The 27,497-nt window shown below is 40.5% G+C and overlaps 1 protein-coding gene across 1 annotated transcript; it reads left to right on the forward strand.

Annotated features, from left to right (window-relative positions):
- The first annotated feature begins 1,804 nt into the window (after positions 1–1,804).
- LOC109082812 (transmembrane protein 19) lies at positions 1,805–26,746 on the forward strand. The gene is made up of 7 exons (XM_042722375.1): positions 1,805–1,964; positions 2,404–2,553; positions 3,367–3,480; positions 6,379–6,516; positions 17,165–17,419; positions 25,625–25,834; positions 26,477–26,746. The coding sequence occupies exons 2-7, from the start codon at positions 2,418–2,420 to the stop codon at positions 26,638–26,640; spliced, it is 1,017 nt and encodes a 338-aa protein (XP_042578309.1). The 5' UTR covers positions 1,805–1,964; positions 2,404–2,417; the 3' UTR covers positions 26,641–26,746.
- Positions 26,747–27,497: the final 751 nt, after the last annotated feature.

Below are 27,497 nucleotides of genomic sequence, written 5' to 3' on the forward strand. Positions count from 1 at the left end.
AACTCTGGAATAACCTACCTAACATTGTTCGGGAGGCAGACACACTCTTGCAAGTTTAAATCTAGATTAAAGACCCATCTCTTTAACCTGGCTTACACATAACATACTAATACACTTCTAATATCCAAATCCGTTAAAGGATTTTTAGGCTTCATTAATTAGGTAAACCGGAACCGGGAACACTTCCCATAAACACCCGATGTACTTGCTACATCGTTAGAAGAATGGCATCTACGCTCATATTAGTCTGTTTCTCTCTTATTCCGAGGTCACCGTGGCCACCAGATCCAGTCTGTATCCAAGTCAGATGGTCACTGCAGTCACCCGGATCCAGGACGTATCCAGCCCAGAGGGTGGATTAGCACCTAGAAAGGACCTCTACAGCCCTGAAAGACAGCGGAGACCAGGACTAGAGCCCCAGAGACAGATCCCCTGTAAAGACCTTGTCTCAGACGACCACCGGGACAAGACCACAGGAACAGATGATTCTTCTGCACAACCTGACTTTGCTGCAGCCTTGAATTGAACTGCTGGTTTCGTCTGGTCAGAGGAGAACTGGGCCCCCCAACTGAGCCTGGTTTCTCCCAAGGTTTTTTTCTCCATTCTCTCACTGATGGAGTTTTGGTTCCTTGCCGCTGTCGCCTCTGGCTTGCTTAGTTGGGGGACACTTCATTTACAGCAATATCGTTGACTTGATTGCAAATTATTGCACAGATACCATTTAAACTAAACTGAGCTGCATGATGACATCACTGAATTCAATGATGAACTGCCTTTAACTGTAATTTTGTATTATTGACACACTGTTTTCCTAATTAATGTTGTTCAGTTGCTTTGACGCAATCTTTTTTGTTTAAAGCGCTATATAAATAAAGATGACTTGACTTATTTTTTTATTTTTTTATTTATTAATCTTTAAATTGTACATTTATATGTATTTATTTTATTCACTGTTATTTATTTATTATTAATATTATTATTATTATTAAAATATATATAATTTTTTATATTAGCTGTAGTAAGAATGGTAATTTGAACACACAATTGATTTCTGTACATTTGAGTATAAGCTTCTAACATGCTTTACTACCCGGAATATTAAACTACAGCCAAAAAACACCTGAAATAATCCTGGCACAAATACTTGTTCCCGACTTGTTCCATGTTTCCCGAAGTTCAGCCACGTCTGACAGTTTGTAATAGTAATATTTGAAGAAACACAAAGCTCAGTTCACTGTGAACAAAGACTGATTTCCGGTCAGCTTAACTAAACAGTTCACCCCAGCTGACCTATCAGGATAGAAACACACGGAAGGGGAAAAGGGCAGCTTTACCTTGATTGGTGGAAATCATCTGTCAATCGGGCGGGATCTGCGTGTAATATCTTCTTCTTTCTTTGCTTTTATGGAGCTTCACATACGTCTCTAGTGCCACCTACTGACTGTACTGTAGCCAGACCAGAGAAACTACAGCCATTATTACGGTGAAAAAAATAGTTTCTTCAATTATTAAAAAAAAAAGAAATTATATATATTATATTTTTTTTTTGTTTTTTGTTAAAGTCCACAGAGCTATAATTGAAGAAACTCATTTTTTCACCGTAATAATGGCTGTAGTTTCTCTGGTCTGGCTACAGTACAGTCAGTAGGTGGCACTAGAGACGTATGTGAAGCTCCATAAAAGCAAAGAAAGAAGAAGATATTACACGCAGATCCCGCCCGATTGACAGATGATTTCCACCAATCAAGGTAAAGCTGCCCTTTTCCCCTTCCGTGTGTTTCTATCCTGATAGGTCAGCTGGGCTGAGCTGTTTAGTTAAGCTGACCGGAAATCAGTCTATTTGTTCACAGTGAACTGAGCTTTGTGTTTCTTCAAATATTACTATTACAAACTGTCAGACGTGGCTGAACTTCGGGAAACATGGAACAAGTCGGGAACAAGTATTTGTGCCAGGATTATTTCAGGTGTTTTTGGCTGTAGTTTAATATTCAGGGTAGTAAAGCATGTTAGAAGCTTATACTCAAATGTACAGAAATCAATTGTGTGTCCAAATTACCATTCTTACTACAGTTATATTTAACACAGTAAACGCATAATAGATTATTATATAATGGGATTCTATTTTATAATATAATATAATATTGCATCCACAGAGCTCTCAAAATGTTATGCTTTTTTATTTTTATTTTGGATGATAATGCATGTAATGCATGGTTGATAAGTTATTACAAATTAGTTAATATAAGTTACTACACGTATTATTTTACAGAAACTATTATTAAATATATCTAGGGAGCTGTACAAAAAATTAGCGTGATAGATTTTTGTAAGGGGGAGGTAACAGTGGGATTAACAATCCTTTTTAACACAATTTCACTTTGTTCTGTCTGATTTCCTCAATAGCTTTGCGTTCCTCAATGAACATGCAATTTGAGGATGGTATATTCACCAAAGATTACATCAGGACGATGGCGTATATGATGGTGTTGTGTTTCACACTGGCAATTTCATTATCATTTTGGGTCCTTTCCATAACTGCCAGCACATACTATGGTGAGAGTTCACTTTCTAATTTATTTTTGAATACTTAAGGGCTGTGTGTGAAACTTACCTTATTGCCCAGTCAGCCAGTGTATGTGTATGAAAGGGCTTCCTATGGAAACAGGTTTCTAAGATACTTTAACCCCATGTCTAAATATCTAAATGTCAATTTAAATGAACTTTATAAATAACCAAAGAAAATATTTTAAAATTACAGTACTTATTTCTAAAAAGTATATTATATCATAAAACAATGTGGCATAAAATGTCAGTAAAACTGTGACATAAATTGATAACAGTGGTTATTTATACATTATTCTTTCCACCATCTACACACACAGTGTATCCTTGCAGCTTTCAGCTTTCAGACATAGCCATGATGTCCCAACATAGAAAAACTGGCTATTATTTATTGTGTTATTGTGCACACACAGGCACAATTTTAACCACTTTAAATTTAGTTACTAAAGAATACAATTGAGTTAAAACCTGTAGTAGGAAAAAACTGAATAGAGGCTATTGTGACAATTATCATACAGCAAAGTATGGCAACAGTATTACAAAGATGATGTTTAATTGTAATAATTACAGTGAGTGTTTATACAAAGTGCACAGAGTACAAAATCAAAATTTAGATATTTGCGGTTAAGTGTGCATATTTAATTTAAATCACTGGATTTGAAAGCAGATTGAAATTGTAAACAGCATGGTTCACATATGCTTTGAAAAAGTCATGTTATTTAACAAAATTGTATGGTAATGTAAAATTTAGAGGATTCTAACTTTTCACGTCCAGTTCATTCCATATAAAATACTGTTTTGCAGGTACTCTGCAGCCAGTATCACCATGGCGGTGGCTGTTCTCCGTGCTTGTCCCTCTTTTCATCACATTTCGAGCCTTTAAACGCAAGAATCTTGATCATGGTGGTGCCGTAGGAGGTGAGGAATATATTTTAAAGTTCAGAAGGTCTTTTATGGGGTCATTTTAATGTCACAGCAACATTTGTTACAGGGCCTAAAGGGTCATAATACAAACCCGAAAACAGACATGCTTGGAATCTCAAGTAATATGTAGAGAAAAAGTCATTAAAAACAAACCCCTCAACAATCTAAACCAACGTTTCCCAAGCCTTTTCCTGGAGACACAGCAACAGTTTCAAGCTTTTCCTAATCAAATACTCCTGATTTCATACATAAGCACATTACTAGGTACTCCAACACCTGAAAAAGATGGGTCAGGTTAAAAAAAGACATCCAAAATGCGTACTGGCCTCCAGGAACAGGCTTGGGAAACACTGATCAAAACTAACCCATTCTAACCAAACACACAGCAGATTATGGCATTAGTTAAACATCCTGAACAAAACTGCCCATGACAGACAGAGATCAGAGAGCCAAAAAAAGGATAAAATGTCAACTATGTCATATTTCAGTTTAGAAAAATTCCAGGGTCAACAGATTAACTGTAAAGATCTAGCTCAAAACATTGATTCATTCATAATCTGGATTTTAGCTGCTTCTCTCATGAGTGTGTCAGCAAGAGGGCATGTAATATACTCAGGGCTTAAAGTTCTCCGGCACCGTGCTGGATCTCTGGCGTGCAGCGTTTGGCTGCAGAAAAAATAGTCCTACATTAAAAAAAAATTAAAAAATTCTTGATTGATATAACTTTCGAGTCCATGAGTTCGCCTACCAATGGTCTGAGAGGAGCACATGCAGCTTTTACTCTCAACTAAACTAACATTACTAGCCAATCAGAATGTTTTGCTCTTATAAACACGAGACGCGCATAATAGTATCCAATTGCGGAGTCGCAGCCCTGATGAATGGAGAAGCGTGACAAAAAGCTGCGAGGTGCAATGATCAAAGATGTCCATCTAGCGCATATTTACATAGAATAACTAATTAAAAAGCAACAGAGCTTTATAAACAGCTCAGAGTAATCATGTCATTTCCATAAAACGATATGATTGCCAGAACAAATTTACCAGGATTTTTGAAAAGGTCCTGTTAACACATGATCTTTTAATAGTAACTTACCGGTAATTTACCAGTAAATACTTTTTGTGTGAAAGGGGCTAAACCCTTCCTCTGCATATGTCATGAATTTGATTGCTTAACGTTCATCTGGAAAAACAGTGTGTATTATCTCACTAGATTTTTAGCGTAAATCATTTATAAACTTTTGCCAACACAGGATAATACATCAACCTATGTCTAAATATGCCATTTATTGTACATCGTGATTTCAGAATAAAAGTTTCTGCATGTGGCCAAATATTGCAATTAAATGGATTTAAACATCGTTTAATCACGCTGTAAAGTGAAACGTCACAAGGCCGTTGGCGCCCTCTGCGGGTATTTATTTAATACATACTTAAGTTGGTTATGCTCATATTATGTATAGGCATATTATATTATGTATTTTAACAGTGTTGTTTAATAAAATCATGTAATTTCTTGATTTTTATATTTTATTTGAGCCAATTATTATTGCCTCACCGTTAGTTTATATATAAATAGTCATACTAAAGCCTGGTTTTCACTTAGGTCTGTTTGTTACTAAAAAATATCAGATTACTCAGCTGTCAAAATAATCAGTAGATTACTTAATGACCAAAATAATGATTAGTTACAGCCCTAGATTAGTTAAAATATTTCTAAATACAACTGCATTGTTTTACTTTTTGCAATTAAAAGACAAATATTTTGTCATTGAAAATTTCTTTAAAATAGTATTAAAATATATTGTCACGTTCTAGTGAATCAAGTGTCTGTATTTTGTCTCATCTAATGAGCTAAGTGTACTGTATTATCACACCCCTAAGTGTCGATAAGCAGTGATATAGCTCATAATTTTCCAAGTGTATTATACAACTTTTATTCAGGTCAACCATATATTCATGAAAAAGAATCTGTTTGAATAAAGAAAGCAATAACTTTGCCATAGTATCCTTTCAGATGTTAAAGTTTCCACAGTCATTGCATGTGCTGCCCCACCCCGCCCCTGGAAAAAGGTTCAGGCTCAGGATTTTTTTTGCTTTAACCCCTGTATACTATTATAATATGTGATAAAATAAGTGATAAAAAAGCTTACAGAATACAGAACTGGAATGTTAAGCATAATACATTGTATTTTATAAGAGAACCACACTGTGGATATATAGGAACTGCCCTGAGATTGTTTTATAATAATAAACTTTAATACTATCTCTCCTTTCTCCTCAGTCAAATCCACATGCAGCAGTAATTATGAGGTCTATAGTATAGTCGTTCTTCCTCTGCCAGCATGCAACCTTTGGCATTGAGGAATTAGTAGGCCTGTCATGATTATTACATATACAGTAAGATTCTTTGGAGATAAATAAATAATTAAAAACACAGCATTACATTCTGAACAAGTTTGCCTCAAGAACCATTGTAGTAAGTCAAATTGTTAGATAATATTTGAAAATATTTTAAAAAATGCTTTTGTGAATGAAGGCTAGATTTTTCATTCAACCTCAACAAAAATGCATCATACAATTCTCTGTACTAAGACGATAATTTAAAAAATGCTTATTTATAAATTAAACATAATACACCTTTTTGCAAAAATGGCTTAAAGCTTTTGAACCTTGTCAATTGCTGCTTGCAGCTATAATGTTGACAATGACAAAAATGTTTGCTTGTTGTCATTTGTGAAAGTGAATATTTTAGGACAGAAATATATTACTATTACTTCATATATTGTATAATAATAACAGAGCATCTTGTTGTTGCTTTTGCTGGATTACTGATCATGATGTGTGACTATATTAATAAATTGCAAATTAACAAAACTTCATCTCTTTGCAGCGATGCTGGTTGGCTTTGTTCTTACTATGGCCAACATGAGCTTTTTTGGAGCTTTGTTGACCTTTTTTGTCACATCCAGCAAACTAACCAAATGGAAGGGAGACATCAAAAAACAAATTGATTCAGATTATAAAGAAGGTATGTGTGGTTCTTCACTGAACAATTCTGATATTTCAAAATATTTTTTTCTCATTGTTATGGGCTAGTTTTGAGTAAACAAAGAAATCTCTATTTCTGTTGCTTGTCTATGTATTGCATATAGCTAGTTTTACAGTTTTTGGTCTTCTTCCAGTTATTTACTTATATGGGCAAATTAATCAGAAGTACTGGTGTGACTCTGTGGGTAGACAGACAACAGATTTTATTTATGTTTCATAGGTTTTCAATTCAGTTCAGGAACAATTTTCTGTGTATTCAGAACAGTCCAATTTTGATTAATGATTGTATTCTGAATTTACAGAATTCATTCATTCATAGGAGTATTTACTTCCTACCTGTAAAGTTAAAAAATGGTATATGTAGAAATGGACTTAATCCAAGATTTTAAATTCTTTAAAAGTCATTGTTCATTCTGTTGTGCAGGCAGATTTTAATGTTTAGTCTACACAACCTGATTGCAGTTTTCCAGATACATTACAAGGATAGTGGATAGTCTACCCTAGGTCTGGGCGATATATCTAACGATATGATCATGCGCATCTAGTCAGTAAATCTGTTTCAAATGGAGCGGCACTTAATAGACAGAGCCGTAGATCACTGATAAGCTATGTAATATCGCGTTCATCATTATCGCAGATGAATCACCTTCGGTAATGTATGTGATATTGCGTAGCTTGTCAGTGATCTACAGCTCTGTCTATTAAATGCTGCTCCATTGAAAGCTGGTGATGGCGATTTAGCGCTATTCACAGAACCTAATTTACTGACTAGATGCGCATGATCATATCGCAGAGTTGGAAAGTAACAAATTACATTTACTCGCGTTACTGTAATTGAGTAGATTTTTTGTGTTCTTCTGCTTTTTAAAAGCTGTAATTTTACTTTTACTTAAGTATATTTTGTTTGAAGTATTGTACTTTGCTACATTTTAAAACACATTAATTACTGAGTAAAAAAAAAAAAAAAAATTTCGCTCCCTGGAAACTACTGCAGTAAATAATGGGCAGGAGTGCAAACTGGCGCTAAGATCACAAGAAAGATGCAGACGAACAAAACAGGCGTTAGTGGTGCAGACACCGCTGAAAACGAAACCACTTCATATTCTGAAGTTGAACTGAAGGAAATTAAGTGAACCCCTGGCCATATTTATGCTCTATTATGCAGTGTAAGCTGTGCTTACCTAGCGAGACCAAACTAGCAGCTTATACAATCTCGACAAGACATCAACCCTTCGCAAGCATGTAGAGGTAAGCTAAATAATTGCATCGTTGCATTGGTGATTAAAATGAAGCTTTGACATTTTAGCAAGAGGTTTTGCACAAATTAGCCAAAAAGACAGCAGAGTGTGCGATATATATCGTCTGCGATAATATCATAATTGTTGTTTTAATGATGTGCACGCGCATTTATAGTGCGTTCTTTTTCTTTATAGTAAATCAAAATCACACAAAGAATGCCGTCTTTTCCTCCAAAAATCATCATGATTACACACACACACATATACAGTCGTGGCCAAAAGTTTTGAGAATTACATAAATATTGGAAATTGGAAAAGTTGCTGCTTAAGTTTTTATAATAGCAATTTGCATATACTCAAGAATGTTATGAAGAGTGATCAGATGAATTGCATAGTCCTTCTTTGCCATGAAAATTAACTTAATCCCAAAAAAAACCTTTCCACTGCATTTCATTGCTGTCATTAAAGGACCTGCTGAGATCATTTCAGTAATCATCTTGTTAACTCAGGTGAGAATGTTGACGAGCACAAGGCTGGAGATCATTATGTCAGGCTGATTGGGTTAGAATGGCAGACTTGACATGTTAAAAGGAGGGTGATGCTTGAAATCATTGTTCTTCTATTGTTAACCATGGTGACCTGCAAAGAAACGCGTGCAGCCATCATTGCGTTGCATAAAAATGGCTTCACAGGCAAGGATATTGTGGCTACTAAGATTGCACCTAAATCAACATGTAATACAGTTTCTAGTTGTATGGATGAGAAGGAAGGAGACCAGGGTCGGCTTTCTGAGGCTCGTGGGTATTTTATTAATTAAACAAAATAAAACAATCGCGCCACATGCGCATGCACTTCAAACTTTCCTGTTTCACAATACTGCAGCCTTAGTCTCTTTGGGCTTCCAGTTCGCACTCCTCACGAGTCCTGAGCTCTCTCTCCTTAAGCCAGTTTCCAACTGGCTTTTTATACTGCCTCCTCACACCAATCACTGCAACGAGACCCAGGTGTTAGTTATTTTGCACTTGACCCACTTACCGCCGCTCGTCTCCTCGCTCTCTCTCCCGTCGCAGACCTCGCTGAACCACGCCTCCCCCGCCACATACCCCCACCGCCCGACTCAGGCCGGGGAGCCATCCGGCCTGCAGCCCTCCCCCCTCCATTCCTGGAGAGGAAGTCAGCCACAGCCATCTGCGCCCCCGGCCTGTGAATCACCTTGAACTTAAAAGGCTGTAAGGCTAGATACCAACGGGTGATTCGCGCGTTGGTGTCCTTCATGTTGGGGTGGAGCCACTGCAGGGGTGCGTGGTCCGAACAGAGGGTGAACTCCTGCCCCAGGAGGTAATAGCGAAGGGTGAGCATCGCCCACCTGATGGCCGAACACTCCTTCTCTATGGTGCTGTACTTAGTCTCTCTCTTTGAGTGCTTACGACTAATGTGCAGCACCGGGCGGTCCTCCCCCTCCACCTCCTGGGACAGGACAGCGCCCAGCCCTCTGTCCGACGCGTCAGTCTGCAACAGAAAAAGGGAGAGAAAAGTTAGGAGAGTGCAGGAGCGGTCCGCCACACAGGGCAGCCTTAACCTGGCTAAAAGCCTGTTGGCACTGCTCCGTCCACTGGACTGTATCTGGTACCTCCTTTTTAGTGAGGTCAGTCAGCGGGCTGGTGAGGTCCGAATAACCAGGAATAAACCTTCTGTAATATCCCGCCAGCCCCAGGAACTGCCTCACCTCCTTTTTGGTCTTAGGCCTGGGACAAGTTGCAATTGCTGCGGTCTTATCAATTTGGGGACGTACCTGCCCATGACCCAAGTGGAAGCCCAGATACCTTACCTCCACCCGCCCAACTGCGCACTTCTTCGGGTTGGCCGTTAGCCCCGCCCGTCTCAGCGCCCCGAGGACGGCCCTCAAATGCTCCATATGCCGCTGCCAATCCCCACTGTAAATGATGATATCATCCAAGTAGGCAGCGGCATAGGCAGCATGGGGCTGTAAAACCCTATCCATGAGGCGCTGAAACGTGGCTGGGGCCCCGAACAACCCGAAAGGAAGCGTCACAAATTGGTGTAATCCAAACGGCGTGGTGAAGGCTGTTTTCTCTTTGGACATAGGAGATAAGGGGATCTGCCAATATCCTTTCGTTAAGTCCAATGTCGGATAAAATCGAGCTGTACCTAACCGATCAAGCAACTCGTCAATCCGCGGCATTGGATATGCATCAAATTTTGACACTGCTTTCACCCTGCGATAGTCCACACAAAACCGCCCCGAGCCGTCTGTTTTAGGAACCAAAACTATCGGGCTCGCCCAGTCGCTGTGGGACTCCTCAATTACTCCCATCCCCAGCATTGCCTCTAATTCCGTCTGAACCACTTTTCGCTTGTGTTCAGGTAATCTGTACGGCCGGCTGCGAACCACCACGCCCGGCTCTGTCTCAATATGGTGCTGAATCAGATTGGTACGACCAGGCAGGGGCGCGGAAAAACACGTCCGCAAACTCTGATTGTAACCGTATGATGTCAGTGAGCTGCGAGGGCGAGAGGTGATCTCCCCCCGGGGCCAGGGCAAGTGATTTCTCTTTGACGATTGCCTCTGGCCCGAGATCCTCCTCTTCACTCACTGCCGTCGCAAGCAAAACTGACTCCTCCTCACTCCATTTTTTAAGGAGGTTGAGGTGATAGATTTGCCGCGAATTGCCCCTGTCTGTTCGTATTACTTCATAATTGAGATCTCCTAGTCGCTGTGTGACCTCAAAGGGCCCTTGCCACTTGGCTAACAATTTGGAGCTGGAAGTTGGTAGTAATACGAGTACTTTATCTCCCGGTGTAAACTCTCGAAGCTTAGTACCCCTGTTATACAGCCGGCTTTGCCTGCCCTGAGCCTGAAGCAAATTTTCCATAGAGAGCCGCCCCAGTGTATGGAGTTTGCTCTCAGGTCCAGGACATACTGAATTTCATTTTTGCTATCTGAGCATCTGTCCTCCCAAGTTTCTTTTAGGACGTCTAATTCCTCTCTGGGCTTGTTTACGTAATGAGGGTCTGAGGGGGAAAACCCCGTTGGGGGTTGGGGGACCTCTTGGAGGCATTTTAAGAGGGGGTTCTAGCCATCTATCCCAATTTTTCGCGTCTTCTTGTACGAATTTACGAATCATTGTTTTCAACGTGCGATTGAACCGTTCGACCAGCCCGTCCGTTTGTGGGTGATAGACGCTGGTACGCACCGATTTAATGCCCAATAATTCGTACAATTCAAAAAAAAAAAAAACGGGTCATTAGACGATTTAATGTCGCTGTCACCCCTAAATGCCCCGCCATTGGATTACAATGCGCCGCCTGGAAAAGCATTTCCCGACGGCTCCGTGGTACTAATAATTGGGTTGTATCTTCCTTTGTCTGAGTGTCTTGGGTCACTCGATACAACCTGTCTTTAATAATGGCAAAATATGGATAGGAGAGCGTGCGGTCAGGTTGGAGGATCTGCCCGTCGATGGAACGGACCTGTTCGAACGCATGTTTGAGCGTCTCATCGTGGGACTGTTCCAGGGGAAAGTCATCGTGACTGGAGAGGTTTAGCCTCGCCAAGCCGCTCGGTTCCCCTGACCCCGCCCCACTGGGTCCCGGCACAGTTTCTCCAACCTGAGCGCTCGCCCCCGCCACCTGCCGCCTTTTCTCCCCAGAGACACCCGCTCTGTTAAACACCCCAATAACTGTTCAAAAGCTGGCCAATTGGTTCCCAAAATTAGCGGATGCCAGAGGCGCGGGCTAACTGCCACCTCCACACAATGCTTTTGACCCCTAAATTTGATGGATATGGCTTTTACCGGGTATTCCACTATATCCCCGTGCACACACCTCACCTTAACAATGCGGCCCGTATCCAATGCCCCAGATTGTATCAGGCTTTGATGGATGGAGGTCTGGTTACAACCTGAATCCACCAAGGCCCGATAGGTACCCCCCTTAATACTCACAGGTATTTGATACAACCCGGCTTTGATCGCTTGATGGCCTGTGGGTCGTCCGGGATCCGGACCAATGTCCCCACCTCCATGACCGGACACCGATCCACGAAATGGCCCGGATCCCCGCAACGCCAACAGGCCGGCCCAGGCCTTCCCGCCTCCCTAGTAGCAGGAAGTGGGTCAAACGATTGGCGTGGGGAGGCAGTAGGAGCCTCGTCAGTCCCCTCCAGCTGAGGCAACCCCACTCCACGGGTGGGGCCTCGTGACCCAGCTGCTGCTTCGGTTCCCGTCCTCCAGCGGGGAGCGGCCCTATGTGGCCCAGCAAATCGGGTCCTGGGAACAGGAACAGGTTTAGGGGAAGGGGAAGAGAGAGAGACAGGGGAAGAGAGAGCGAGAGAGATGGATGGGAGGGGTTCGCCGACCCCGGAGCACGCCACCAGCTGGTCCTCCGCCAGTTGGATGGCCAGATCCAGCGACGCCGGCCGGTGGCACTGGACCCACTGGGCTGTTCTCTTTGGTAGTCGGGAGATGAACTGTTCCAGTACCACCTTGTCAAGGATGGCCTCGGCGTCGCTTCCTCCAGCCAACAGCCATTTGCGGCACCAGTGTAATACAGTTTCTAGTTGTATGGATGAGAAGGAAGGAGACCAGGGTCGGCTTTCTGAGGCTCGTGGGTATTTTATTAATTAAACAAAATAAAACAATCGCGCCACATGCGCATGCACTTCAAAATTTCCTGTTTCACAATACTGCAGCCTTAGTCTCTTTGGGCTTCCAGTTCGCACTTCACTCCCCACGAGTCCTCAGCTCTCTCTCCTTAAGCCAGTTTTCCAACTGGCTTTTATACTGCCTCCTCACACCAATCACTGCAACGAGACCCAGGTGTTAGTTATTTTGCACTTGACCCACTTACCGCCGCTCGTCTCCTCGCTCTCTCTCCCGTCGCAGACCTCGCTGAACCACGCCTCCCCCGCCACACAACAATTTATAGGTTCATCAAGAACTTCAAGGAAAGAGGTTCAATTCTTGTAAAGAAGGCTTCAGGGCGTCCAAGAAAGTCCAGCAAGCCCCAGGATCGTCTCCAAAAGAGGATTCAGCTGCGGGATCGGAGTGCCACCAGTGCAGAGCTTGCTCAGGAATGGCAGCAGGCAGGTGTGAGCGCATCTGCACGCACAGTGAGGCAAAGACTTTTGGAAGATGGCCTGGTGTCAAGAAGGGCAGCAAAGAAGCCACTTCTCTCCAAAAAAAACATCAGGGACAGATTGATCTTCTGCAGAAAGTATAGTGAATGGACTGCTGAGGACTGGGGGCAAAGTCATATTCTCCGATGAAGCCCCTTTCCGATTGTTTGGGGCATCTGGAAAAAGGCTTGTCCGGAGAAGAAAAGGTGAGCGCTACCATCAGTCCTGTGTCATGCCAACAGTAAAGCATCCTGACACTATTCATGTGTGGGGTTGCTTCTCATCCAAGGGAGTGGGCTCACTCACAATTCTGCCCAAAAACACAGCCATGAATAAAGAATGGTACCAAAACACCCTCCAACAGCAACTTCTTCCAACAACCCAACAACAGTTTGGTGAAGAACAATGCATTTTCCAGCACGATGGAGCACCGTGCCATAAGGCAAAAGTGATAACTAAGTGGCTCGGGGACCAGAATGTTGAAATTTTGGGTCCATGGCCTGGAAACTCCCCAGATCTTAATCCCATTGAGAACTTGTGGTCAATCCTCAAGAGGCGGGTGGACAAACAAAAACCCACTAATTCTGACAAACTCCAAGAAGTTTATTATGAAAGAATGGGTTGCTTTCAGTCAGGATTTGGCCCAGAAGTTGATTGAGAGCATGCCCAGTCGAATTGCAGAGGTCCTGAAAAAGAAGGGCCAACACTGCAAATACTGACTCTTTGCATAAATGTCATGTAATTGTCGATAAAAGCCTTTGAAACGTATGAAGTGCTTGTAATTATATTTCAGGACATCACAGAAACAACTGAAACAAAGATCTAAAAGCAGTTTAGCAGCAAACTTTTTGAAAACTAATATTTATGTAATTCTCAAAACTTTTGGCTATATATAGGCTATATTTTATTTTTTAGAATAAGTTAATTAAGAGACTTGCGTTTTAGACACCATATTGCCTGTTTTAGCTCTATTTCTATTTCTACAACAAAAAATAATTCCAAACACAGCCACCAAAGCACAGTTTTGCGTCTCTGAGCAACATGACAGTGTTTCGTTTCCTGAATGAATCAACCGTTTAAATGATTCAGTTCAATCGCAATGACTCACTTATTAACAGTGACCTGCTGACACATACTGGCCATTTTAATTTCACATTTAAAATATCTTTTGATTTTTTTTTTTTTTTTTTTTATAATTAATTTCTTATAATTTCAAATGAGTATTCAACATTTTATGTCTTGTATATCAAAACATTATTCATGCATTTGTAACTGGAGGTTAAATGCATTCTTGTCCTGCACTAAACAGTGTGTAAATACATCTAAATGCCACTTCTGATGAAGCTTCTGCATTTCCTCTGCATTGAAAAGATGAGTTTGTTGATACTGATTTGCCTGGTAACAGCCCAAATGTCTTATTATTCCAAATAACTGATTCCTTTAATTAAAAACCACTAGTTTGAGATTAATAGGCCTATCCCAGGGGTGTCAAACTCAGTTCCTGGAGGGCCGTAGCCCTGCAGAGTTTAGTTCTAACCCTGCTCCAGCACACATATCATGTAGTTTTCAAATAAGCCTAAATCATTGGATTAGCTGGATCAGGTGTGTTTAATTAAGGTTATATCTAAACAGTGCAGGACTGTGGCCCTCCAGGAACTGAGTTTGACACCCTTGGCCTGTCCAATTTTTGCCTCCCTCCTACTGTTAAAATGTAACGAAGTAATTTTTACTCTGAGTAAATTTTAAATGAGCTACTTTTAACTTTTACTTGAGTAGATTTTTAGACTGGTACTTTTACTTGTACTTAAAGGGTTAGTTCACCCAAATATTAAAATTATGTCATTAATGACTCACCCTCATGTCGTTCCAAACCCGTAAGACCTCCGTTCATCTTCGGAACACAGTTTAAGATATTTTAGATTTAGTCCGAGAGCTTTCAGTCCCTCCATTGAGAATGTATGTACGGTATACTGTCCACGTCCAGAAAGGTAATAAAAACATCTTCAAAGTAGTCCATGTGACATCAGAGGGTCCGTTAGAATTTTCTGAAGCATCGAAAATAGATTTTGGTCCAAAAATAGCAAAAACTACGACTTTATTCAGCGTTTTCTTCTCTTCCGTGTCTGTTATGAGCGCGTTCACAGCACTGCAGTGTAGTGATATCCGGTTCGCAAACGACTCACTCGATGTAACCGGATCTTCTTGAACCAGTTCACCAAATCGAACTGAATCGTTTGAAATGGTTCGCGTCTCCAATAAGCATTAATCCACAAATGACTTAAGCTGTTAACTTTTTTAATGTGGCTGACACTCCCTCTGAATCAAAATAAACCAATATCCCGGAGTAATCCATTTACTCAAACAGTACACTGACTGAACAGACACGGAAGAAAAGACAACGCTGAATAAAGTTGTAGTTTTTTCTATTTTTGGACCAAAATGTATTTACAATGCTTCAAAAAACTCTAACGGACCCTCTGATGTCACATGGACTACTTTGAAGATGTTTTTATTACCTTTCTGGACGTGGACAGTATACCGTACATACATTCTCAATGGAGGGACTGAAAGCTCTCGGACTAAATCTAAAATATTCTAAACTGTGTTCCGAAGATGAACGGAGGTCTTACGGGTTTGGAACGACATGAGGGTGAGTCATTAATGACATAATTTTAATATTTGGGTAAACTAACCCTTTAAGTAAAATTTCATTAATGTAATGGTACTTTTACTTGAGTAGAATATTTTTGTACTCTTTCCACCTCTGTCATATCGTTAGATATATTGCCCAGCCCTAGTCTACCCTAGAATAGCATGCACTTTTCCAACTAATCCTAAACTTTTATTCACTGAATATTACAAAATGCCTTATTTTTTTTTTTTTTCTCTGACTCATGGTGTCTTCACAGATGACTGAATCAATTGCCAGTTGCTGAGAAAAGCATTTTCAGACATAATTGGCCTACATACTTTTATTGGGTTTTGTATTTAGATAAATATTTAGTCATGGTGAAAGGTTTAAGATTATTGTTTAAATGTTGTTGAGCAGGGTTGTCAAACATATGGCCCACGGGCCAAATACGGCCCACAGAGGTGTCCAATCCGGCCCAAAGGATGAGTTAAACAATAATATAAAATAATAAATAAAACATCATTTTGAAAATTAAATAAAGTGTATTTGCTACAATATTTTATTTTTAATTTAAAGCTGAACAAATTGCTCATTTATTTACGTTGATGTTACGCCTCGGGAGTCTGGTCGCACGCATGTTTAAAGCGGCACCAGAATTTTGAGCAAAACGAGGATAATATGATGATACTAGCTGTATTGTAACTGATGCTTGTGTGGCAATTTACTGGTGATTTTAAACATGTCCAAAAGAAGAAATTTAACCTGGAAGGGCAGACAGGCTATTTAAAGAGAAATTGGTAAGCACTGGAATAAGTATAACAGTTGGGGGAGAATATTTAATCTAACTGAGTCAATCCTAGAATGTAAGTCCAAAAAAGTTATGGTATTCCATCTTTGTATATCCGATTTTATTGCTATATTCAGAGGGCCATAATTAGCTTCAAACATTTTAGTGAAGTCTCGGTGCAGTACCACCCCTAAATATCTGATACTGTCTGCCTCCCATTTCCATTTATATCTATCTTTGACTTCTTCTGGTGGGACATAGTTCAGAGTTAATACCTGTGTTTTATTTAAATTAACTTTGTACCCTGAAAAAGAGCCATAGTCTAGTATGAGTTTAATGATTTTAGGAACTGCATGTTTTTGCTTATTTAGTACTGATCTGAATAAGATATTTCACATGTTTACATATAGTCCACAAGAGATGTTTACATATAGCCCACAAGACAAAAAAACAAAAATATTATACAAATGACCCCATTCAAAAGTTTACATACACTTGATGTGTAATGTCAAGACGAAAATCATTGGGATTTTTGGGGTGTGTCTGAACTGCTGTGATGTATGAGTGACTGGGCACCTTTGATTGGGCACATTTTTTTAAATATTTTTTTAATTCACTTTTCTTTTTAAATTCACAAATAAGTGCAAATAACAGCATGTTAGTCTTGAATGAATAAACTTTGAGCTTAAGCTTTTTTTTAATGCTCATTTGTTTATTTATGCATCTGTCCAATGCAGCCAGCCTCCAACCCAATCTTTCTCAAAGCGTTTTTTTTGATGTTGTTGTATAGAATGCTTATTGATAACATCACTTGTGTGTCTTTAATGTCTGCAGGAGGCCAGAGGAACTGGTTGCAAGTTTTCTGTAATGGTGGAGTTCCTACTGAATTGGCCCTGCTCTATATGATTGAAGTTGGTCCTGGAGAAATACCTGTGGATTTTGGAAAGCAGTATTCCGCTTCATGGATATGCTTATCACTCTTAGGAGCCCTGGCTTGCAGCACCGGGGACACCTGGGCTTCTGAAGTTGGTCCTGTGCTTAGTAAGAGAAAGCCCAGGCTCATCACCACCTGGAAAGATGTCCCAGCAGGTACAGAGTGCAAACATTAAATGTCTGAAATTAGCAGAATATTCTAATAATAATAATAATTCCTTATATTTGTATATAGCGCTTTTCTGGGCACTCAAAACACTTTTACATAGAAAGGGGGAATCTCCTCAACTACCACCAGTAAGAATTCTAAGTAAGAATTTAAGTATAAATTAAATACATTATGGACTGATTCCATAGGTGTTGTGAATTACCACAGACAATTATTATGGCCAGGATTTGAAATGTATTTTTTTTATTCAGCAGTCAAGCTACTCAGAAGTTGTACTTGCCAAAACAAAAATATCACCAATAATCCAGATTATAAAAATGACAGTTTAGGTTTAAATATATTTACAATAATATCTTATTTTGAATTAATTCACTTTTGACTGTTTTATGTCATTGTTTGCAGATAACATATATATGAAAGAGTAATGCCACCAGTGAATCCTATCTGTTGCAAAATACTTGCAAAATACTTTTCTTATAAAACAGCATTTATTTCCCCAAATATAGCTGACCCAAAATAATTGTTTAAACATAAAACAATGTGGTAAGATTAGTGGACAATCTTTCATCTATTTCTTTTCATTAGCTGTTTCATATCAGCATACTGAACTCAACGTATTAAAGCCTCTTTTCCACTTATGCTCATAAAAAAAACCAAAAAAAAACAACAACATTATTCTCACTCCGAAAGTGATGTACAATCACGCCCCATAATATGATGACAACATTATACCCCAGAAATACAGTTTCAAAAAATTCTGATGCCATTCGCCACTTTGTGTCAGAATACACTGATCAGCTACAACTTTAAAACTGTGATGCCTTCGACCCCCAACATTGCATCACTAGCTGTCGGGCCAAAAGCGGCCATGCCAGGGCCAGTCACATTTTCACTGTCATTTCCGGGGCTTGATCATGCCTCGTCTGGGCTTCCCCTGGGCCAAATCGGGCTTGAGGAGTGGTTATGAACAAAGGCGGAGTTCCTCCGCATCTGGAGAGCGTCAGCGGCGCAGATTATTATTATTACTATTATTATAATGAGTCTTGGGCACCCTTGACCCTGAGACCAGTTCACTAGTTGAACTTCCTTGCACCACTTTTGGTAGGTACTAGGGATGTGCAACAGCGATCGAGTATTCGGCCGTGACAGCAATGATTGATCATGAAAACGATGATCGTGACTTTTTTTTTTCTGATTGGTTATAGCAGCACTTTGGGCGGCACCCTGAGCTCTGATTGTTTAGCTTGCCACAGCATACAGTCCAAAGTATAGACATGAGAAGAGAGAGAAGCATTACTTCGAAGTCTCATAGTTGGTGTAATGCAAAGTGTTTATTAGGTTTAAGGTTCAAAAAACATTATTTTCCACATACTGTACATTATTGTTTCTCCTCTATGCCCCGCCTTTCTGAAACGCATCGATTTTTACAAAGCTCATCGTTCTGAAAAACGAGGTGTGCTCTGATTGGCCAGCTGTCCAGTGCATTGTGATTAGCTGAATACCTCAAGCGTGTGATGGAAATGTTATGCCCCTTAACATACTGTGATGCCGTCTCACAGCATGACCAGACAAAACCAATAAAACCCATTACAAGCGAGGCATTTGTTGCATCCAGCGGGGAAAAAATTACTTATTATAATGACTTATACTATGTTTTTACGCGTTGCGTTCCATATCGCTCTGCGTAAACATAAAACCATGTCTGCATTTGTGATCGGAGAAACTACAAACAGTAAGCGCTACTCTACACTGCTTAAAACTTGCGTTTGAATAGTTAGTGGCAAATTCTTTAAATATAAAACATGTACTTACAGGCTGTGAGTCAGAAGCGCCAGACTGTCTGCAGGTTCAGGAAACAGTCCTCCCTTAAATGCGTCACACACTGCGGGCTTGAGTGAGGAACAGCTGGCGGGTTAAAGAGCGGCGCTGCCGGCGGATTCGATGAAGGACACATGTGATGATGACCCCGGCCTGCACTCTGCTTCGTCCACGGTGAAAGCCAATCTGGCGATCCACAGCGTGAAGTTGATGTATTTCCTCAACGACCAGCACGGATCAGCTCTAGGCATGACAAAGCGGATATTGTCCTCTTTTGGAAGGCCAAACAAAGTAATTTCACTTTCAAAACAAAGCACATCGTCTCCACAACATGGCGGAAACAACAATACTACAGCGAGAATAAAAGTTATGCCTTCTTTCTTTGCGTGAACATTTGGGCGTCATTATGCAAATCTTCCCACACAGTGACGTAGACATGGAGGCATGTTTAAACAAGGTGTTTTAGGAGGGCATGGTTAAGTCTTAACTTTTATAAAGAATATCTCTTTGGATTTGAGACTTTAGTCATTGCAACTTTACAGATCTTCTTTATGCATCAAGAGCTTGTAACACTCTAAAGAGAAAGGAAAAATTTAAATTGCATCATACTCTGGTTCCAAGATGGCGGCGCGTCCACTTGCAGCGGCTTCTCTCTGTCCCGAAAGAATGGTGTATTCGTGTTTTTTGTCTTGTGAGTCGCAGTGTTTTTGTACGTCGTCGTCGCGTCTACCTGTCTTTAAGCGTGCATACAGTCGTGAGTTTCTGCTGGATGTCGGCAGAACCGAATTTTTAGAGTTAAACTCCGCGCACGCGGAACAGCTGCGGGCCCTCGGTCTGCTCCGGAGGCCTACATCATCACCGACCCCCACTGCTGCATCTCGCCCACAGCGGAGGCGCCACAAGCGATGTGAGAGGAAGCAGAAGAGGGGTAAGCGTGGAGGTATCCGGGCTAGGCTAATGGCTAACCCACACAAGCCATCTATCCCCACCATCGTACTGGCTAACGTACGCTCTTTGGACAATAAACTGGACTTCATCCGATTACTACGTTCAACTCAGAGGACTGTAAGAGACTGTTGTGTTTTTGTGTTCAAGGAAACATCGCTTAGCAACAGCGTTCCGGACTGCGCTATTCAGCTCGACCAGCTGACGTGCTATCGAGCAGACAGAGCTCTCTTCGCGGGCTTTGTGTTTACATCAATGATGCGTGGTGCCGCAATGCTGTTGTGATATGCAAACACTGCTCACCCCTGGTGGAGTTTATGATATATGAGGGAATATATTGCCATACTGCTCGTTTCGGTTTACATTCCCCCGAACAACAACAACAACAGGAACGATGCACTAAATGAACTGCACCAGCACATCAGTGAGCAGCAGACAGCACACCCTGATACTTTTCTCATCATAGGTGGGGATTTCAACCATGCTGACTTAAAGAGTGTGTTTCCAAAAATACACTAACAAATTAATTTTCCAACAAGAGAAAATAAAAACATTTTAGACTTTGTTTATACCACACAGAGAGGAGCTTACAAAGCCCTCCCCCTCCCCCACCTTGGTGCCTCAGACCACATCACTGTCATGCTAATGCCTGCATACAGACCGCTCATTAAAGTCGCCAAACCATTTCAGAAACAGATTCAAGTGTGGCCGGAAGGGTCGTTAGACGCTCTTCAAGACTGCTTTGACACAACTGACTGGAATATGTTTAAGCAGGCTGCCACTTACAATAACACCACTGACCTCCAGGAGTACTCAGAGACTGTCACTGCTACATCAACAAGTGTATTGAGGATGTAACAGTCACAAAAACCATCACTGTCCGGGCTAACCAGAAGCCGTGGATGACAGGGGAGGTCTACAGACTCCTGGAGACACGGAACGCTGCATTCAGAGCTGGAGATGAGGTGGGCCTTAGAACAGCCAGGGCCAACCTATCCCGCGGCATCAGAGAGGCTAAGAGACAGTCTCCAGGAGGATAGCCCATCAATTCAGTGACAGCAGAGACACTCAGGGCCTGTGGCAGGGGATACAGACCATTACGGACTACAAGCCCCCACCACGGACCTGTGACAGCAACATCTCTCTGCTGAACGAGCTGAACACCTTCTATGCTCGTTTGAGGCACAAAACAGCTCCACTGCACAGAAGACTCCACCTCCTCCCGGTGACCAGGTGATGACGCTGACCCCAGACAGCGTGAGGAGATCTTTCAGCAGGATCAATGAACGAAAAGCTCCGGGTCCTGACAACATTCCTGGGCGTGTACTGAGAGACTGTGCAGCAGAACACACTGATGTCTTCACAGACATTTTCAACATCTCACTTAGTCAGGCTGTTGTTCCCACATGTTTCAAAACTACCACCATCATTCCAGTCCCGAAGAAGCCATCTCCATCCTGCTTCAATGACTACCGTCCTGTTGCACTTACTTCCATCCTCATGAAGTGCTTTGAACGGCTAATCATGCACCACATCAAGTCTGCCCTCCCCCCTCCCTGGACCCATTCCAGTTTGCATATCGGTCCAACCGGTCGACCGATGATGCCATCTCAACTACCCTCCACTCAGCACTCACATATCTAGAGAAAAAAGACTCCAGACTTCAGAATGCTGTTCATAGACATAGACATCATCCCTCAACAGCTCAATCACAAACTGATTGAGCTGGGGCTCAACACTTCGCTGTGCAACTGGCTGTTGGACTTTCTGTCTGGAAGACCTCAGGCAGTACGGGTTGGCAGCAACATATCCAGCACCATCACACTGAACACTGGGGCCCCCCCAAGGATGTGTGCTGAGCCCCCTCCTCTTCACTCAGCTGACCCACGACTGCACACCGTCACTAAACTCCAACCTCTTCATTAAGTTTGCGGATGACACGACTGTGGTGGGTCTCATTAGCAACAGATGAGACAAACTACAGGAGAGAGGTGAGCCGCCTGGCCAGGTGGTGCAGTGACAACAATCTCTCTCTGAACGTGGAGAAGATGAAGGAGATTGTTGTTGACTTCAGGAGAGCGCACACTCAGCATGTTCCTCTGACCATCAAAGGTGCGACTGTGGAGAGAGTGAGCAGCACCAAGTTCCTGGGTGTGCACATCACAGAGAACCTCTCCTGGACCGAGAACACCACAGCACTGGCCAAGAAATCACAACAGCGTCTCTACTTCCTCCGCAAACTGAGGAGAGCCAGAGCCCCACCCCCCTTCATGTACACCTTCTACAGAGGCACCATCGAGAGCATTCTGACTAGCTGCATCACTGTGTGGTATGGCACCTGCAACTCGTCCTGCCGGAAGACTCTGCAACGCATAGTGAGAGCAGCTGAGAAGATTATTGGTGTCTCTCTCCCCTCCCTCCAGGAAATTTACGGAACCCATCTCACTCGCAAAGCCCTCTGCATCGCAGGTGATCCCATTCACCCATCACACAGCTTCTTCAGTCTGCTGCCATCAGGGAGGAGACTGCGGAGTCTCCAGGCCAGGACCAGCAGACTGAAGGACAACTTCATCCATCAGGCTGTCAGGAAGCTGAACTCGCTCCCGAACTTGCCCCCCGTCCCTCTTCTGCCCCAGGCACCACTGAACTATGAACCCCCCACCTGATCCCACATCCCCAGGTCCTTCCACCCCCCCTCCCACTAACATACGATGACATGCACCAGTCACTTTGTGCAGCATTGGTCTGCTCACTACCTCATTCACCATGGAACTGACGTAATTCTACCACCTCATCAGTCAGTTAAATAAAATAACTGCTCTTGAGCCCCTTTTGTCACTTTAATCAGACTGAATAAGCTTTTTTTTATGCACTAAAAATATTTTTATCTGCACTGTTTGATCACTGGTTTGCACTTTATCTGCCATGTGCCTTGCGCTGCTTTATTTAACTTTATTTTGTATTTTTTATTATATGTCTTTTTTTCCTTTTCCCTTATTGTATAGTTATATCATATATATTATATTTGATCTAGATTTTTAGGCTCTATTGTTAGTGTTATCTGTATGCACCGGGAGTCTGAGAGTAACGCAATTTTGATTCTCTGTATGTACTGTACATGTGGAAGAATTGACAATAAAGCAGACTTGACTTGACTTGACCCCTTTAATATAATGTAGGATGGATGTGTTGGGATATTAACATTTATTAACATGCTGAATGCGCTGCATATTACTAGTGTTTAGTTTCATGCTCAAATTCAAGTTAGTTTCATGTTCAAATCCAGTTATTTGAGATGGTCATACTGCGTTTAGAAGTTTCTTTTTTTAAAATACAGATGTTATAATAATGCAGCAGTGCGTTTTTTTTTTGTCGTATTTATTCAACAGTAGGCATACTTCAATTAAAATTGTTATGTTATGTCTATGTTATGTATCTAAGTTATCTGATTAATATCATGGGATGTGTCATAGAATGGGTTTCAGTTTATTGGCATGAAGTCACTCTTCAGCTTCACCTCAGGCAGCTATTTCTTTTTAGATGCTCCAGGGCGCCAGACTGCGACCAAATATTTTTTCTGCCTGTGCGACTAAATTGCGGTCGCACTGGCATGACTAACCATGTTGTTCAACTCATAAGCTCTGCCATTTCTGTTTACTGTTCAGTATACCATAGAAACATGGAAAAATAATCTACAAATACTGAAGAAGCAAACTTTGCAAAACACAAAATTTATGTCACTGCCAAAACTTTTGGCCATGACTGTAGAGCCTGGTTTATACAGCAAGTTTAGTTTTACTTTTCTTTTTGTTTTCATTTTGAAAAAGCTTGTTATCTTTGCTGTTAACCTCATGTTATGCTATGGAGGCTCTCATTTATTTTTATTTTTTATTTGATTCCTTAGTGTTTGCTAAAAGTTCTGTAATTTATTAGTCGGTATATAATACAGCATGTGGTGTAGGCCTATGCCATGCCTCATCTTATTTGTTTTTGTTAATAAACATTTGGTAAGATAGTTTGTCATTGTATCTTACTGTTTTATTGTTGTTGTGCTTTTTAATTAAGAATAACAAATAATTCATCTTTTGTTTTAGTATTAAAAAGTGAAATATGTATATATGTATGTAAGCAAATCAGACAAATATCTTTTCTTGTAAAACGTGACAACAAGATCACAAATTCAAAGACCGGCTTATAACACAGCAAAAGAGGAACTCCCATTCACAAAATTCAAATCACAAATACTGAAGAAAAAGATCAGGTTGAATGTTAACCACTTTCGTTTCCATAAACTATGATAAAATTTCATCAGCATGCATTGATTAATCCTATGTTGTAGCAAAAAAAAAAAAAAAAAAAAATTGCAACCAAAACATGTGTTTGTGCGACCTACTAAGAAAGTTAGTGGCAAAAGAGCGACCAGTGGGAAGAAGATTCTAGGGTCTAGAGCCCTGTGCTCCTTTTTTAATAGCATTGCTGCATCATTATCATAATCTAACAGTGGCTACGTTTACATGCACCCAAATAATCCATTTGTTATCGGATTGAGGGCTCAATCGGATTGAAAAACGTTCATATAAACACCTTAATCGATCGGAATGAAGTTTCGATAGGATTGAAGGGGGTGGTTTATTCCTCTTCTAATACTATTGAGCGTGCATGTAAACACTCGATTGGATTGAACCACGAAACTGAAAGAACAGCGCATGTGCAATGACACAGAAATAACGTAATGAAGTACGAAGCACGGAACGAGAGGCTCTTCCTTTTGAATAAAGTGTTGTATAAATGTGTGTCCTGTCAATATAAAAATCTCCTTTCACTCGGCAACTGTGAAGTGGAGCAGGACAACCTTGTTTTGGATACTCATCCACAGGCAACCCGGTTTGGGCGTTGGGAGGGGCTTTTTTTTTTTTTCTTTTTTTCAATGATAAATATGAGCAGCATAGCACAGTGGTTGATATGTATATTTATCCATAAACGCGCACATCAACCCGATCACTTTATTTAGCATTCATGTAAACACTATAATCAGATTCATCAATCGTAATGAATTCAGTCCGATTGCACCAAAAAGTGTGCATGTCAACGTATCCAGTGTTCTATTCACATGTTCATGTTTTCATAGACAGGTTTTTATGGCATATTTTTATTTTTTGAACATTTATTTTCATAACAGTCATCAACATCCGAGTTCTCGTTTTTGAAACCTATTGATGATCAAAATAAAAAATTGCCAAAAATTTGACAGAGCATGATCATAAACACCATATTGGAAAATTAGTTTATAGTGTAACCTGTCTCTGTTCATTTTCATTCTAATTTGGAGGGTTGGTGAGTGTTCATTTTAACACCCTGATTATAGTCGGTATGAAGTGATTTATTTAAGCAAAATGCCTTTGTCTTAACTGCTATAAAATGGTTTATAGGTACCAATGGCGGAGTCACTCCTGTTGGATTAGTGGCCAGTGTTTTGGGTGGAGGCACAGTGGGAACAGCGTACTACTTCATGCAGCTCCTGTTGGTAAAAGATCTGCATTTAGCAGTTCCTCAGTGGCCTATCATCTTGTACGGAGCAATAGCTGGTCTGCTTGGATCTCTGCTAGATTCATTCCTCGGTGCAACCATGCAGTATTCAGGTAATCTGGCTGATTATTATTAAAGGTAAATAAAATCAAATAGATTAATTTATATATTTTCCCCCCTGTGATCCACCACAATATTATTGCAAGTTTCTTGCAACAGTCATACTAACAGTGCTAATGTACTTTTATGCAACACAAATAATCATCTTCTGTCAGCGCTCCATTTTATTCTAATTGGACATGAAAAGTTACTTAGCACTGAATGATTATTTAAAAACCCATGATCAATCTTTTAATCAGTCCCTATGGATGTTACGTTAATAGTGCAAAATAAAATGTATCTTAATGTTACTTTATTTATTTAACAATAATGGTGAAGGATTCATCATTAATATTAAATAATTCCACATCTAGAGAAATGCTGTCACCTCCTTTGTATTGTTATATTGTTATAAAATATTTGGAAATATGAAGTCAGTGAAGCAGTTTGGTTTTATATTATAACATATTTGGGGGAAAAGGTCAGTGTGAAGTAACTAACATGCAAAACATGGTAATTATTCATATTGGTCTAACTTATTTGTCATTTGTGCTGGGTTTTCTTTTAATATTTGTATATTATAATATTTATATATAATATATATAATATTTGTATTTGTTTAGGTGTTTGACACTATTTATTTTCTTTCCATCAAGGATACGATGAATCCATTGGGAAGGTTGTGAGTTATGAGTCACCAAGCGTTAAAAGAATATGTGGGAAACCCATCCTGGACAATAATGGAGTGAATCTGTTCTCTTCTGTACTCATAGCACTATTCCTGCCTGGGTTTGCTTGGATATTCTGGGCTAGGCATTGAATCATGTGCTTTTAATTGTGTATCATGTCCCTTTTAGGATAAAAAGCAGTTTATGCTAAAAACATTGCCATTACCATAACACCTAATTTTTTTTTTTTTTTTTTTTTTTTTTAATTAAGCACAATTTAAACTTCCAATCTCTTTGTTTCTTCACATTGTGTTGAGGCTTTCGAAATTACTTTAAAGTTGAAATGTCATGTTAAAATAAATAAATTAATAAAATAAATAAATTGTATAAATGTTGAAATTCTCCCAAAGGCACATACTGACTCTCCAAGTAGTTCATCTTGTGTGCCTCTATGACTTTGGAAAGACTTGTGATGGCAAATAGGCCAATATTTAAGCATTACAACACAGTACACAGAGCTCAAAATACTGTAAAAACCTGTTAAAGTCACAGACTACTGGAGCCAAGAATAATTTCTAGGCCGCTACAGGTCCGATTACTTCATTTACATGCCCACTAGGCAATTTTTTCGTAGTCCATTTCTTACATAAAGTAAATAGCGTTTTCTTTTTATTACCAAATGTACAGTATGTGTCTCTGTGTAAGGAATAATTGACGACAGGCCGTTGAATTATTAGAAAAATAATGCACACCCGAGGTTATTCCGCTAAAAACTGTGGTTACCACACCACAAGACATCGATAAGATGATATATTTAAAGGGATTCGTTCGGGTTTTGTACTTAAATCGCTATTGTGAGTATTATTATTTCTTCCGCATCTCATCCAGTGCCTCTTTTTCTAGTTTCTAAACGTAATTTTAAAGCTGGTAATGGAGGCTTGAGCCGTTGATAGCATTATAATACAGTTATTAATTAAGTTATTAGAAATAGAGCGAGAGCGACAGAGAC

Source organism: Cyprinus carpio, chromosome B4 (assembly GCF_018340385.1).
Source record: "Cyprinus carpio isolate SPL01 chromosome B4, ASM1834038v1, whole genome shotgun sequence".
NCBI classification, from domain to species: Eukaryota; Metazoa; Chordata; class Actinopteri; order Cypriniformes; family Cyprinidae; genus Cyprinus; species Cyprinus carpio.

Bases quoted from the DNA above. Each gene is read 5' to 3' on its own strand.
- LOC109082812 (XM_042722375.1), top strand. From the start codon at position 2,418: ATGAACATGCAATTTGAGGATGGTATATTCACCAAAGATTACATCAGG. The intron at 6,517-17,164 runs GTATGTGTGGTT...TAATGTCTGCAG, and splicing joins TGATTCAGATTATAAAGAAG to GAGGCCAGAGGAACTGGTTG. The intron at 25,835-26,476 runs GTAATCTGGCTG...CTTTCCATCAAG, and splicing joins TGCAACCATGCAGTATTCAG to GATACGATGAATCCATTGGG.